General features: G+C 34.5%; 1 protein-coding gene across 2 annotated transcripts in view; it reads right to left on the bottom strand.

The window, feature by feature from the left end:
- Nucleotides 1-14,498, bottom strand: part of ADAMTS6 (ADAM metallopeptidase with thrombospondin type 1 motif 6) — a 133,246-nt gene that overhangs the window by 59,744 nt on the left and 59,004 nt on the right. For both annotated transcript variants that reach the window (XR_011723423.1, XM_071731711.1), the window contains exon 10: nucleotides 8,423-8,569. Coding sequence is in view for 1 of the 2 variants with exons in the window: in XM_071731711.1 (XP_071587812.1) it covers nucleotides 8,423-8,569 (147 nt within the window). In the remaining variant the exon portion in view is untranslated. The remainder of the gene's footprint in view (nucleotides 1-8,422; nucleotides 8,570-14,498) is intronic.

Raw genomic sequence — 14,498 nt, 5'->3', positions numbered from 1 at the left:
TACAATTCTTAATGACCCTTCTGGTCTTTCAAACAGCGAAGTACAATCTTTAGATATGAGCAGCTCAACTTGTTTATACAAAAGTAAAACACATTTAAATTTCAATATATCTGAATGTTTAGAGAGTTAGGAGCTTGACTTGCATGCTTTTCTTGAACAAAACAGTTACAGTGGTAAAAATTCTGCAGGATCTTCAGATTTGCCTATACCAGGGTGAGTGAAAAAAATTGTTTGGATCTTTTCTACTGTATTGATAATATTTAGTCTTTAAAACTCCATGTTAGAACTAAGATAATCTTTGTCTGGTGGTTAGTGGTTTTTTTACAAAATATGCCGATATTCAACCACAACATTTTCATGTAGTGGAATAAATAACAAAGAAATCCAAATGTAGAAAATGGTCTGTTGAGAAATCTCTGTACTTTTCTGAATAAATAACTCAGTTTTTTTAGTCAGTGTGCATAAAAGTTGACAGATGCTTTTTTGTTTTCAATTCGTATGTGAATAAGTGAGGATTTTTCAAGAATTCTTATGCCAACACTTTAAATTTTTTTAGGACATTCCTACAAATTTTGCCAGCACTGATGGGTTTTTTTCCAAATCTTTTCCATGCACCTTGCCAAAGGAACGTAATTTCAAAAGTGAATGTTCTACACTATTTTTTGAAGATTTCCAATTTTCTACCGTTTTCACACCTGCAGATTAGAAAAGAGCAAAAAGCCTCCTTTAACTACATATCGTATGCTCTCATTTTAACCCTATTTTAGGAAACAAACAACTGTTCACCATTTCAGAAGGCAAACAGCAACTAAGGCAATAAGCAGATACTCACAGAAAAAAACCAGCAACATTTAGTTACTAATCCTAATGAATTTAGAGTGATGCACCTGCGCACACACACACACACACACACACACCCTCATACATCAGATGAAATCTACCTTTAAAATATCAACTGTGTGGTTCTGGCATAAAGAGATAACATACTTGCCCCATTATTTCCATTTTAATTACGGCAAGCATGTGTATTTTCTAAAAGCTGGAGTTGGAATCTATCCTACATTCTTCTGAAATTCTTCAGTGTTGTATTATGTGAGTGTTAATAATTCCAGTATGGAAACAACTGAAATACAATCAGCATTTTCCACATTGTCTGGACCAAACTGCAGATAGGAACTTTGCTTGAACAAGTACTGCGTAGTTTAGCATTTGACATCAGCTTGAGCTGGTATTGCACATGATGGGAACATTTCCATGGATTCCAGTAGTGCAGAGTTTTGTCTGTAAACTGTGATCCTCTAAACAGGTATCTAAGAGCACAGCAGTGAAACCCCTGATTTCCTTTAGTGACTCTGTCTATAGGCATATGTAGCACTGCATGGATTAGATAACAGAATCAGATATAAACCTTTAAATTCACCAAATCTGTAAATTTAAGTCTATACCTACAACACAAGACAAGTAATTGCAGAAATGCAAGTCAAACTCCTTGTATTAAGTACAAAAATATGCCTCTTCTGATTTAATGAAGGGATTTTCACAATAATAAAATACTGTTGTAGGAGAAAAAAAAGCAAGAAAATTACTACTAAGCAGTGAGTCACTTACAATCTACTATATATCACCACCTCTCAGGCTGAAAATTTATTTCTGTTTCTTTCTGCTTCTTTGTACTTCTTTGAAGTACTTAAACAACACGGACACATTTTACAAACTTATTGTGAGAACCTGATACTGTATTGTGCAAACTGAAATATTTCGGAAAAGAAGGAATGTGCTATAAAACACATTAATAAAACCTGGGACTTTTCCACTGCTACTGAAAGGTCTCACCAAAGCTGTGCAAAATATGAATGTAGGTTGAGGACCATATAACCCTTCCAGACAACTAATACTGGACTCAGGAATTATGTAATACTCTGGAGTATACGTCCTTATTCTCCCTTTCTCTTTGCTCCATTAAAGTAAAACTCAGATACTTCAGAAAAAAACAGTCTCATAAATACAGGGCAATAAACCAAAAGGGTGTAAGATGAAGAATGGTACTGGAGCATTTTGTAAAGAGAGATCTAACAGTTATTAACAATCAGGCCTATAAAAGTTTAAAAAAAAAACTTTCTGTAGATGTAAGATAAATAATATCAAGGAAAAGAATGACCTCAAACTCATCCTCACACCCTATTTACACCATAAGATCCTACTAGTACTCAAAGATGACCTCATTTCCCTAATTTTAGGTAAATTACATAAGGTTTTTTGGGATGTGGTGGGACTGGCTTCAGTTATGAAACAGCTAATCTTTGTATCATTCTCTCACAGTATTCCAGTGTAGAGTGTCAAGCGATATTTGTAAAACACTCTAATATAACTTAAGCATTACTTTGTATTTTAATATCATGGAGTAACAAAATTTTCTGTTTGGAAGAACATCAAGGACATTAGTGCATCCTCTGAAACCTTAAGATCTCAGATGTGCTATCACTGCTGACTGCTTGATCAAGATAACAGCAGGTAGGGATTCAATGCTTTACAGAGTGAACAATGGAAAACAGCATCGCCACCTCTGTATACATCACTGTTGTATCCAAGGTAAATAGAGAAAAAGCAAAAAACATGGATCTGGACCTCCCCAAGTTTATCCTCCTATTACAGTATCCCCAGATATCTCATTAACATACAAAGTACAACACAACTCCTTCAGTGGTTGAAAAAAATTAAGCCAGAACACTAGCACTGACAACAGGTTTCAACTGTTTCAGAATTGCTTGCTCATAATAATGATGTAGACTATAATGCAGGCTATGTTAAACACTCAAAAGTGAAAAGTATTATAAGGATTTGTAATTATCTCTTACAGCTGATTAATCATATATATACGTACATACGGATAGCATACAAAAGATCTTATTTAATTCCATTATGAAATTATCCATCAAGATATGGAAAAAACATTATTATAATATAACAACAATATTTATTATAATAGGTAATATTTATTACCTATGAGCAGAGTGAATTTTATACATACGTATATAAACACATGAATTATTTACTTGCCTACACATAACATTTGGCTCCTAACAGAATCCTGACTTCATATCCATTACATTCTTCTAGTGAGTAAAAACTCATCTTTATAGAGCACCAGGATAGAGTTCTATATAGGTTGCAAAAGCTGCTTAGCTTGACATTAATAAACACAATCTACAGATTGCTCAGTAGCCTGCAGGTAATCACATAAATATTTGCAGAATCTGGACAAAGTAACGGAAGTGATTTGGAGTGGTATGTTTAAAATTAAAATGAATCAGAACAGAGTTATTAAATGAAAACATTCTTGAATGTTAGGAAGATTCAGATATTGTGATGTGGATATACCACTCACTCTCATGATGAATTCAACTTCTTTCCAGTCTTTAATTCAAGGCTGGCTCTGTGCCTTAATATGTGTTTTATAGCAAATACCCCCTAATATTGCACAATCTTTTCATAATATTCAATTTTTCTTTTTTGCTAGTAGATAAATGGCTATTTTTTAAAGGCATACTTTCCTCCACCATCCTCCTGTTCCAAAGCATTCTTTTATTCATTTGAACAATTAACCAGCAGACATATTAGGAAAAATCTATGGATGCATCTATTGAAGTCATTCACTGACCAAAATCTGCTAGTATCTCGCCTTGAGAATTTGGGAGACAATGAGCTATAAAATACTGGGCCAATCCGTTTTGTATTTATTTTTTCAAACATTCTACAGATTAGTTAATGAGAATCTGCTGCTAATACTGCACTTAAAATTTCTTAAAATTTCAATAATGTATGAGGCAGACAAGAAGAATACTTGCATAGCCAACACTCAAAAACATACTGATACCCCAAGATTACAGAAACTTTTTTAAAACAGACTAATTGATTTTTTTTTTTAACCGGGTAGCCTTTTAAGAGAAATGTAAGACTTCCTAAGTTCTAGAAATCTATAGAAATTTGGAACATACATTCTTTATTGAATTACCCTATAACTGAAAAAAAAATCCTACTAAACTTAGAAAAAATCATCCAAAGGATAGGTCAACATCTAATAATGAATGTAAGTTTTCTGCACTGATTTGTAGAGTGAGATATGAAATTTTTATATGATTCATGTGACCTTATTATTCAACTTAGTCTTGGCTTGTACTTCTAAAAAAAATTTAAACTTACGTTTCTGGAATACCAGTTGACTGGCCAATAGATAGCATGGGAAGCATATTTATAGGCATACCTTGTATTTATCTTACATATCCACTCCTGTGTTCAAGACTCTTGCACAGACCATGTCTAGGCCCAAACACTGGGTGATTTTTGTTTTGTCTACATAGACTTGCTTGGACCAAGGTAGTTTTGGCTCCTTTCCACAGTTAGAAAGGTATAGTCTCAAATCTAAATCCTGATGCATGGCAATTCTAGAGACTCCAAGAATTTCCTGTGATAGATCTTATTCATTCAGTCTTACTCAAGACTCTTGATTCCTCTCCATTCACCTTGGAAAGACAATACTGTCTTTGAAAGACAGAGCTAGACATCTGGCTTCTTCTAACAACTTTTCCTGTCTGCTACTGAGAAGATTAACAAAGTATGATTCCAGAAATCACACAGATTTGTTTATGACAAAACATAAAAGTAACTGAATAAGGAATTCTAAGCAGAAAATTCTCTTCCTTAGCTCTATGTATCTGCGTGGCTCTGCAAGTACACCATGTAACCTAATATATACTGGATATAATGAAAGTTGCATGTTATATATCTATATGTATTAAAATTAAAAATAAATACATATCCACCCACATATGCTATATAGAATTAAATTTACACTGGTTTTCAGTCACAAATGATATTTTTAGGCTTGGTTAATTTCTCCTTTATACACATATTTGAGGTTTCTACACCCCTCATGGGAATCTCTGTTCTCTGACACTGATCTCCAACCTTTCAATTCACAGTATTTCTGCATTTCAATCCATAAAAGGTTAATAAAATTTAAAGCCATTGTAAAGCACTTATGAACACTCCAGTCAGTAAACTGGATTCAGCCAAATGTTCACTCTAAAATAAAGCTTGACAAGCAACAGCTATTATGTGCTATAAGGAATGTTTTCCTCTGGAAAAAAAACCAAATTCTCTGGTCATTTCAGAACCTGTGCTGGCTGATCTACCACCAATACAAACCTTTACTTTGTCTTTACTTTTCACCAAACCACAGAATAGTTTGGGTTGGAAGAGACATTGAAGATTAGCTAGTCCCAACTCCCTTGCATGGGGAGGGGCCCCTCCCACTAGACCAGATTGCTCCAAGCCCCATTCAGCCTGTCCTTGAATACTTCCAGGGTGGGACATCCACAGTTTCTCTGGGCACCTGTTCCAGTGTCTCATCACCCACACAGGGAAAAATCTCTTCCTAATACCTTACCTAAACCTAAGCCTCACCATGAGGCTTACTCTCTAACACTCTAAATCAGTATTTTCCTCATCTGTTGCTAAGTTATGAAGAAGTATTAGAATAAAGCAGAGTAACATTTCATGCCTGGAAGGAGAAAGTTCTGCTCTTATAGGAGCCGTCACAGAATTGCTATCACATGAAACTCACTGTATTCTTTGTTTCTTGCTCACTGTTAATCACCTGCAACAGAAAAGTATCTGCTCTTAAGGCTGTTCTGCTTCAAGGAAATGTGTTAATGGACAAAAAAGAAATTATCTAGGCTTCTGATAGCTGCCTTGCAGGTACCTATGTAACTATCTCAACATCTTCTCACTGCACTGAGGAGATGGCATGAAAAGCTGGGCAGAAAACTACAAACTGGAGAAAAAACCTACTGTTTTACAGAATGTTCTACTTTATGAAATAATAAACCAACTATTTTAAGAAAAAAGTATCAATTCATTTGTAGAATATTAGAACCACAATTATTAAAAAAATAACATGGATTTATAATGAGCAGATCATGTCTGACAACTCTGACATTTTAAAAATTAGATTGCAAAGTTAGAGGATGAAGGAGAAGTTATCTTGTGCACTATTTAGCACAGTAACCTATATAATTGGAAAATCTATTCATAACTGCAATGTGTAATGTTTATATATTAAAAATTTATATTAAAAAATTATATTAAAATTATATAAATATATATATAAAAATTGTGTTGCAAAAATGCAACGAAAATATTACAGAGGATCTTTTATTACTGAAGATGCTATTTATATTTTTTTTTAAACTTAGTTCAATATCGCTTACTATATTCAGTACTTATTTTTTTATGAAATTCAGAGATGGTAGTGATTCGAGCAGAGTTACAACAGTGGCAATGACAGAGAAGTATCTCAAAAAACTGAAAGAGATTATAAATGTGGGAGTAGATTCACCAGAACACAATTCTGGCTTTCTGCTGATATAACTACAATTTTTCACTGGCACCTAAAAATAAAATTAACAGTGAACAAGCCTAGAGAATGAAAAACAATGATGGAGACACTAGTAGTAAAGAATAAGGCAAGTTTTAAAAAGAAAAATAAAGTAGAGGCACATGTTAAAATGCCTCCAACTGACAGTAAAATTTTGAAAGATCACTACATCTGTACGAAGTAGAGAAACAAGAAGGTTTGTTCAGGCTGAATTTTAAAACTCTAGAGGAACATTATACACAAATTTTCAGTTCTACAATATTTGTAGCACAACACAAATCACAGATTTTGACAATTCTCCTCTCAACCAATAAGAAATCACTTCTTAGCTATCTGTTGTATTATGTGTTCACCAGTAAGAAAAATTATTGGCAGGACAACTATAGAATCAAAATGGAGTTCTGAGGAGAGCAATAATAAGTAAATGAGACAAAGAATAGTAGAACTAAAAGAGTAAGAAACAAACCCTCAAATGGTAGAAGAAAGTATCTAAAATTTAAATTTACAATCGTAACTACTAAGCTGTTAAACAGTGTCTCAGAAGAGATAGAAAAAACATATTCTTTGTCACAAGTTAACTAGCCTGCATGACATATTGGGAAGACTACTAATGGGAACAATGTTGAATCAACAGAAATTATTGGTAATGATAAAACAAAACTACCCTGCATATATTTTTATGATGGTAGTGTTTAATCAATACATTTATACCTCTCCTGAGAAAATCAATGCATATTGTGAGAAACCATAAGGATACATGCACATAAGGATGACTTATTCAGTGTTCTTTGGTTTAGATACAGTAACCAAGGACATTTTTCATATGAACAGAACCAACATTAAAAATCTGTCTCTGCCCAAAGACTTCATGGAGAGGCCCAACATCTCTTGAGAGCAATTCAGTCATCCTCTCTATATTTTGTGGGAAGTTACATCTGAATCAACCTAAAGAAAATTTATTGGTCTGGATGGGTCCCTTCAAGCAAGATTCAGAATACAGCACCTGACTCTGAGGTAAGCACCCTGAAAAGAGGAGGAGGAAAAGCTCATTTTGTTTTAAGTAATCTCATGGTTAGACCACTTGACTGGCTTAAGTTCATCTCCTAATATACAGAAAGTGTCTCAATAACTGAAGAGCCTTTATTTCTTAATGGAACAATTGCAGTGATGATAAGGAGCCTATCAACCAGCTGCTGTTTGCTCCCATGAAGCCCATCTGACACAACTTTGAAAAATCCTGTTATTAATCTCCTCTTAGTGAACTCAACTTCTGTCTTTTCCACAATTCAAAACACACACAAAGGCTTCATTATACATCATATGCACCAACACATACATTGACATGAGCACATTTCTGAGACTAACATATTTTGACTGTTTACATTTTTTCATGCAGAAGTAAAATCTCAGGTAGCAACCTAGTTCTGGATAAAAATCACCACAGTTTATGTTAGCACAATTTTAAGGTAATAATATATAGAGAAATCCCCTCCTATAATCTTTATATTCTCACCAGTGGAACCGAAGAACGTTCATAGATAAAAACACACAAGATTGCATGAAAAAAATCTGGAGATGAAATGTACAAGGAAAAGGGCTACAACCCTTTCCTTTCACTAGATTCCCTCATATTACACACATACTTCAAAAAAATACTTCCCACCATTGATAGACTAGTTCCACTCTTCTCCATTTATCATCCTCAGATTAATTCAATGACATGGAATCAGCACTTCAGAATGCTTTGAACAGATTAAAAATTGTAATTGTAAAGTAGGGAATGGAGCAGAAGCAGTTTTTGCCAGTACTTTTGCCAGAAAAATTACTCTAATTACTCTAAAAAAAAAAATATTAAGTGACTTGCCATGTTTCAGTCTCTTAGTTCTTAAAATTTAAACCATCAGAACAGGTCACTATATCTATACTATTTATTCTAAAGGTGTCAATTTTTTAAAAAACTTGTATTTTTCTTGAGAGATTACTTACTCTAAAAAACTGGTGATGTAATCCCGACTGCAGGCTGACCAAGAGAAAGGGTTGGTGTTTGCTGTAATATGAGCTGCCATTAGCTTTGCTGCTTCATGACCTTTGGTCCCACAGGAATTTCCAATTCCATCATGATTCATACCAAAACTGCCCAAAAAGAGGAGAGAAACAGCCCATTACTTTTCTACAGTGTCAGACCTCTTAAAAAGTAATGTTACCTTTACAGAAATCAAAGTACACCTAAAAGAACACACTTTTTATTACAAGGCAACTCTTAAGTAGAGAATCAGGAAAAGTTAGCTTCTGTTTAGTTTGTTCAGATCACAAAAAATTGCACAACTATATAAATTTCTTTCATGCCACAGACTTTTGAAAGCATTTTACTTTTTTTAAACAATATTCTTGCAACATAAGCATAGAGCATTCAGTCCTTATTTGGTATTGTACTGAACATGAATTATCCATTGTGCCACTGACACCTGGATCAATAAAAAGGGACAAACAGAACAGGTGATGTTGCTGTAGCAGTACAGTAGAGGTATGCAGCAGCCAACTGGTAACTCAAGCAGAATGTGCCTTTTGTCACTCCTGGGCCATGTTGTATGGACACTCCCTCTCTATACCCACACCCAGAGTGACTTGGGATGCTTCTACTGGAGCTGTGCTCTGTCATAGGATGTCAGAATGAAGATGACTAAGTAGGAAACACAGTACAAAACCCCTGGGTGGTACTTGGACAATAGAGATTTCCAGGCAAAAAATAAACTAACTTTCAACAAAGATTATAGGTCTGTGGAAAAAGAAATGCATTAAAAGAATCCTTATGTCTTAGAAATCCTATGCTTCTGAAATACATGCTCAGAGCTATAAAACATCGACATGACCATCAATTTAAGCTACTAGTAAATTCATAAATCATCTATTTTAAAAGACATCCATTACAGACTATCTTTGTTTAAATTATCACTGCTATTCCTAACCAATCAACAACGTATACCAGACTGGCCAGACATAAATAATATGAATAGAATAGAGTATTTTCTAATAATGTTCACTTCTCAAAAACTTAATTATTTTAGTCTGCCTTTGACTGATTTCTAGTCAATTACTTGGGGGAAAAAATGAATTTCCTTTAATATTAGCCTTTGTTAACATTCTTTCTTTCTTCCCAAACTTCACACAAAGCTTATGAAACTAGAGGGACACACAGTGAAACACACAGGAGCTTCCTTGACCATGAAACCAAAATATAGTTAAAGGGATACCAGAACTGAGCTTCTGCACACCCAGAGCAGAGAAACTTACTCTTGGTGGATCATGGAAAGAGGTCAGTCTTCAGAACCTTGTATATTACAAATGCTAAAAAAGACTGACTCCTTGATTTCTTACTCATCACTCAGGAACATAAATGCATTGAAGCTTTGATTTGCAAAAATTTTAGGACCCTCTGCCTAGAAATACAAACAGTGGCAGATTAGATGCTGGCCATCTACATACTGCTCCAGAATACTGTATAAAAATACAAGGCCCTTCATAGTATTCTAAGCTTCAGTACATTAGGTACTGTTAGACCTCCTGAGTTAAACATAACAGCCTACAAGCACACAGTATAGCTAACTATTCTCCCATTAATTGCATGGATATAAGGAACACCAGTGAATGACGAGTGTTTCCTACAGGCTGGGAAAGGACTTCGTATCAAAAAAGCATCACATCCTTGTCACTGAGATGTCTCCCTATGGAATACCTAGTCTGAAGCAATGCCTGCACCTATCTATTTCAGTGAATGAAACCTCATAAATGCGGAAAGCCATGTTCTATATTACACATAGGAAAGATCTGACTGACACTTCAGATTATTATATAATCAAATGAACACCCCTGGCATGATAAAAAGCACATTTGTGAATGGTAGGTGTGATTCCTGATGCACCCAGGAATTTTTTCTGAAGCTTAGAAAAAAAAAACTTTTAGCAATTACTGTCATTTACTTGCAAAGATGGTAGTGGCAGCATACCGTGACAGCTCAGTAATTTACACTCCTACAGCGAGGATTGCAGATGAAAACACATTTCTGTCCAAAGTACCAGTTTTATTTCCATCAGAACATGCTGGTTATATTTGGTCATGATTACATTAAAGCTACATCTTTTACAAAAGTATGTTTGCAATTAGATTGGAGTGGGAAGGCAGGGGAAAAAAAAAAGGAACAAAAATGCTCTTCCTGAAGTCACTTATCATTTATTTACCTTTTCCCAACTCAACATACGCAGACTGTATTCCTTTTATTGGCTTAAAGAGCCTCTCTAAAACTAACAGAATAATACTGTCTTTAAAAGAACAACCAAATCAGTGAGGAAGGAGTAAGAAGTCTTCACAGGTAACACAGCAGTTTTTCTAGGAAGTTACTTTCCACCTACCATCTCAAGGAAAACTATTTAATCCAGCAGCTCTGGGTTTTTTCAAGCATTATGACTCCTCTTTTCACAAGAGATCACCTACATTACATTTAAGAACTGCACAACGCAGCAACACTTAAAACTAAAATCATTACTACATGGTTTGTATTCTTTAAAAAATAGTAAGGCAGCACATCTGACTAGTGCTCTTTGCCTGCTCCATTTACAAACATCTGCAATGGAACAGATTCTTTGGGTTTTGGCAATCTGTTTCTCCCTATATCTGAAAAAATTATCTGAGAGAATTATTTGTAATGCACATCCAACTTAAGATCTGACCTCAAAAATCACAGGGGAGATGAATAGCCTCAGCTACACTGAGCAAAACCAGCAACAGATAACCAGAGGCCCTGGAGTATATACAGAGGGAAGGATGGGAATGTAAACTTCTCGTCTATCCTTCCTTTATCTTGCAAAGGAACAATACTGCACATCTCTACAATTTCATTTGTATTTAAAATGAAGTTACTGATTTGTTGGGTGGTTCTTAGCTATGATAGTTATGGTTGCCAGAACACTTATTGCAGATTAGTGTGAAACGACATCTGAAACGACAACAGTTATTTTTGTGAGACAGCCAGAATGCTTCTGTCCTGATTTATTATCCAAACACTTAATATCCAGGGAAGACAGATCTGAATCAATCTGAAAGCCCCACAGTACTGTTCACTGAGGCTTATTTTGTACACCATTTACTTTTATAGCACTGAAGTTATCTGAAATATGCTACTCAAGTGAACTGTTTTTTCTCACTGTCAATCAATTATCCCTGTTTTCTAGCTGTACTACCAGTGATCTGTATATTAAAGAATTTCTAGCTTTCTTAGGGTTTGGAGCCTTCAGATATAGAGAGAATAATAATGTTTCCTTTCCCTAAGTATGACATGGTAGGTTAATTTTTCAGTCACTTACAGATTTGCCAGTTACACTAATTTGACCTAATTCTTTTACAGCAGTGACTCTTAAGTTCCTCTGCCACTTGTTTAACAGCACCAGGAAGAAGCGTACCAGAGTTGGAGAAACTGAGTTCATTGGTGATGCAAAAAAGTTACAGGAACACAAGCAAGAGAAATACTGTAAAAAGAACTTGTCCATCTGAGGCTGATTTACAGCTGCATTAACTACATGTTATGTATGTACTCTCCATGAAAAATAAAACTTTCTATTCAGGAGAGACAAGAAATTTTAGCCTGATGAAGTCCTATTACACTAATCACTTGCACTTGGATAGACAAAATAAGCAGACATACTAAGAGTGAAATGGGTAATTTTCAAGCTAAGTAGCTTGACCCAGGTACATTGCTAGAACTTCCTCCAGTTCCTCAACATGTTAGAAACACTGCTCTCACAACAGCTACAGAGAAGGAAGCAAAGGGCAGGGAAAGGTCACAAAGTGACCACTGAGGAATACTTTAAAAAGAATTAACATCTGCTACAGTGAGAAGATGGCAAGAATGCTGGAACAAGTCCTCTTCTATTAGTTACAGGACCTCAGGAGTTAAATATAACTTGTCTGTAAAAACTGACAGTTTATTTTAATAAATACCAAGTTTTTCATATACTTCGGATTAATTTTTTGTAGTAGATTATAGTTAAAATTATTAAAGTGGTGTATTTTAAATCTATATATCTTTTTTATATAGCTTGAAATATATATTTAGCTTGAAATGTATATTTACAGCCTACACTCAAAAAAAACCAAACCTGTCAGCTTGCCTGTATGTGTAAATGTTAACATAGCTTTAAACTGCCTTTTCTGAGTGACATTAGAATGTGAACAAGGAAGGAAGAAAGGGAGAACTAGCATATTTCACCATTATTTTGTCCAACAAAAAGTGCATGAATTCTACTATTAAAGAATAAAATATTTTTTTTCCCCCTACAATATCAAGGGTATGACCTACATGTAACAAAGCACAATTTATGTGTGGATATACATGGTGATGATCTTCATGTCTACTAGTAGTGAAATATTTGTCAACTGATAAGCTGTTGAATTTCTGGAGAACATACAATCTTCATAAGATATATAGTAACAGAGGTCAGCACTCTTTCTTTACTTTTTTAAAGGTGTCCCCCTTAACATGTCATAAGAGAAAGTTCTCCAGTAGCCCTCCATATATTTCTAGGCAATGCTTTAGAAGTATTGGCTATGGCTTCAAACTAGCATGCAAATTACTACTCATTCTTACATGACATTATAAATAAAGGAAAAAAGGATTGAAAATACGATTTTGAAAAAATAATCTTATTTTAATTTAGGATCACAAACATGGATAACATTTATTGAAACTACCTGAATGTCACATTGTAACCCTAAAGGGAGGAATCAAGGTAATTAGTTGCTTCATTTTCTATTTCCATGTTTTATTGTGGATTTTAACCACAACTGATGATTTCCTGCATTTTGCGAGCATTATACACCTTGGAGCCTCCCTAATTCCTTATTCTGAAGTAATGCTGAATATAAAACTTTTACTTTGGTGAAATATTACTACCCTGAAAACTTGGGAAACAAATTAATTGAATAAAGGTACCTTTAAAAAAAGCATACCTGCCATGAAATGAAAAACAATTTTAGCACACTTTTGTTGTAACATTCTTCACACTCCATGAAATTTAATTTTTATACATTAGCATAACTTAGCATTAAATAACGTATGAAGCCTTAGAGCACAGCAAATTCCAGTTTGGAAAAAAAAAAAAAAAAAAAAAAGTGCAGCCTATTCAGAAACCTGAACTTTCTTACCAAGAAATAACAGTCTTCTATGGGAATATTTGAAAAACAAAAGCACAGACTTCTTATTATGGTATACACTGCCCCAGCTATCCAGCTCTCACACTAGAGGAGTAACATCATGTAACTTTTACATGCTACAGAAAGCCAGAATACAAAAGCATCTGGTTTCTTCACACTATAGGTCAAACCAGAAAATATTGGCTCTACTCAGGAAGCAAACTTCTGAGTTCAGATTTCCTCTGGAAATTCATAATGCCTTGAAGGTTATGACAACCTTCCTCTTCACCTCCATTCTTCTTATACTTCTGTTAAGATCTGTGCAGCATTATTCATTTCATTATTACATTACATTTCCTTTCCTTAATTAGACTACTTTAATGTTAGACAAATTACTTTAGTATTGCAAGTTCTAAACTTCAAATAATGTTATACAGATGTTTAGACACAAGCATTTTTTCATGTGGTAAATACAAATATACCACAGAAGCCTTTTTTTTCTAGCCTTATGTAATGGAATTTCATTTTATAAGCACAAAACACCATGAAAATTGAAGTCCCAATAACAATTTTTTTTTTTTTAGAAGATGCAATATTACATGGGCAGTCATAAAACTATGTTCCTTTAAAAAAAAGGCAGGGGTTGGGGCCTCATGAGAACAAGAATATGATTACGTACGATCTTCCAAGAGTGCAGAGTCAAAAACTGCACACGTTTTATTTCGTTTAATTTTTTAATCAAACAAGTTACTAATCTAAGGCAGCAGTCTCAGTCAATCCTAGGCACCTAGCATGACTCCAGGCACCTAGCAAAGCCATGTTGTAACTTGCTCAGACTCATGTTGAGGTGTTCATACGGAGGAGATTTGAGACCCTATGT

Source organism: Heliangelus exortis, chromosome Z (genome assembly GCF_036169615.1).
Source record: "Heliangelus exortis chromosome Z, bHelExo1.hap1, whole genome shotgun sequence".
Classification (NCBI taxonomy): Eukaryota; Metazoa; Chordata; class Aves; order Apodiformes; family Trochilidae; genus Heliangelus; species Heliangelus exortis.
Note: the sequence above shows the minus strand (reverse complement) of the source record. Positions and strands in the feature narration are given on the sequence as shown.